Source organism: Mastomys coucha, chromosome X (assembly GCF_008632895.1).
Source record: "Mastomys coucha isolate ucsf_1 chromosome X, UCSF_Mcou_1, whole genome shotgun sequence".
In the NCBI taxonomy this organism is placed as follows: Eukaryota; Metazoa; Chordata; class Mammalia; order Rodentia; family Muridae; genus Mastomys; species Mastomys coucha.
The window spans coordinates 101,404,533-101,405,811 of record NC_045030.1 but is presented as its reverse complement, the minus strand read 5'-3'; the positions used below and the strand labels follow the sequence as shown (position 1 = coordinate 101,405,811).

At 49.9% G+C, this 1,279-nt stretch overlaps 1 protein-coding gene across 1 annotated transcript in view; it reads left to right on the top strand.

The window, feature by feature from the left end:
• The window catches only part of Slc7a3 (solute carrier family 7 member 3), a 5,528-nt gene that overhangs the window by 1,224 nt on the left and 3,025 nt on the right, over positions 1-1,279 (top strand). Inside the window, exons 2-5 of the mRNA XM_031375546.1 lie at positions 1-118; positions 297-474; positions 628-740; positions 862-1,274. The exon at positions 1-118 is cut by the window's left edge and continues 13 nt beyond it. Coding sequence (XP_031231406.1) covers positions 1-118; positions 297-474; positions 628-740; positions 862-1,274 — 822 coding nt within the window. The remainder of the gene's footprint in view (positions 119-296; positions 475-627; positions 741-861; positions 1,275-1,279) is intronic.

Here is a 1,279-nt window from a genome sequence, read left to right as displayed (position 1 = left end):
AACCTGATTGGAAACCACATTTCTCGGACTCTGAAGGGGACCATCTTACTGAACATGCCTCATGTTCTTGCAGAATATCCAGATTTCTTTGCCTTAGCCCTTGTGTTGCTGCTCACTGGTGAGGCAAGGGGCAGGGTTGAATGATGGGAGGGGTTGGGCTTGGGAAGCGCACCAGGGGAATGACGGGAGGAAAAGAAGCTGGGAAGGAAAGAGTCTGCCACACAGGCAGGAAAAAGGGAAAGCAAGCTTGGAGGAAGGATTTTGTTCTCAGGATCCTGAACAATTTTCTCCCATAGGATTGCTGGTTTTAGGGGCGAGTGAATCAGCCCTAGTTACCAAAGTGTTCACAGGGATGAACCTTTTGGTTCTCGGCTTTGTCATCATCTCTGGCTTCATTAAGGGAGAACTGAGAAACTGGAAGCTCACGAAAGAGGACTATTGCTTGACCATGAGTGAATCCAATGGCACTTGTAGGTTAGAGAGCCACAGAGCTGGGACCATAATGGGGGAGGAGGATGAGGGGGATCCAGAATGGGAGTGGGAGACAATAAGCAGCTGGACATCAGAGAAAAGGGATGCACTTAGCTAAACAGACTCTTATGGATTCTCCTCCTTCTTGCACTCTAGCTTGGAATTTTTGGGCTCTGGAGGTTTCATGCCTTTTGGCTTGGAAGGGATTCTCCGCGGCGCTGCTACCTGTTTCTATGCCTTCGTTGGTTTTGACTGTATAGCAACCACCGGTAACAGTCACACAATCTTGGCTGGCTTTGGGTGCAATGTGTGATCCTACAGATTGAGGGTGGCAGAGGGAGCAAGCCTGCTTCTCTGGTTTAGAACATTGTACCCTGTGTTTTCTTGCAGGGGAAGAGGCTCAGAATCCCCAGCGCTCCATCCCCATGGGTATTGTGATCTCACTGTCCATCTGCTTTTTGGCTTATTTTGGTGTGTCTTCAGCACTTACCCTCATGATGCCTTACTACAAGCTTCAGCCTGAGAGCCCTCTGCCTGAGGCATTCTCCTATGTTGGCTGGGAGCCTGCCCGCTACTTGGTGGCTATTGGCTCCCTCTGTGCACTTTCTACTAGGTCAGTGTTAAATATTTCTTTGCCCCATGGCTGTAGTTTCCAGCTTTGTCCACTTTGTGCCAGAGAATGTTACTTAGAAAGGGTAGGAAAGCTGGGTGTGGTGGTGCACGCCTTTAATCCCAACACTTGGGTTCGAGGCCAGCCTGGTCTACAGAGTGAGTTCCAGGACAGCCAGGGCTATACAGAGAAACCCTG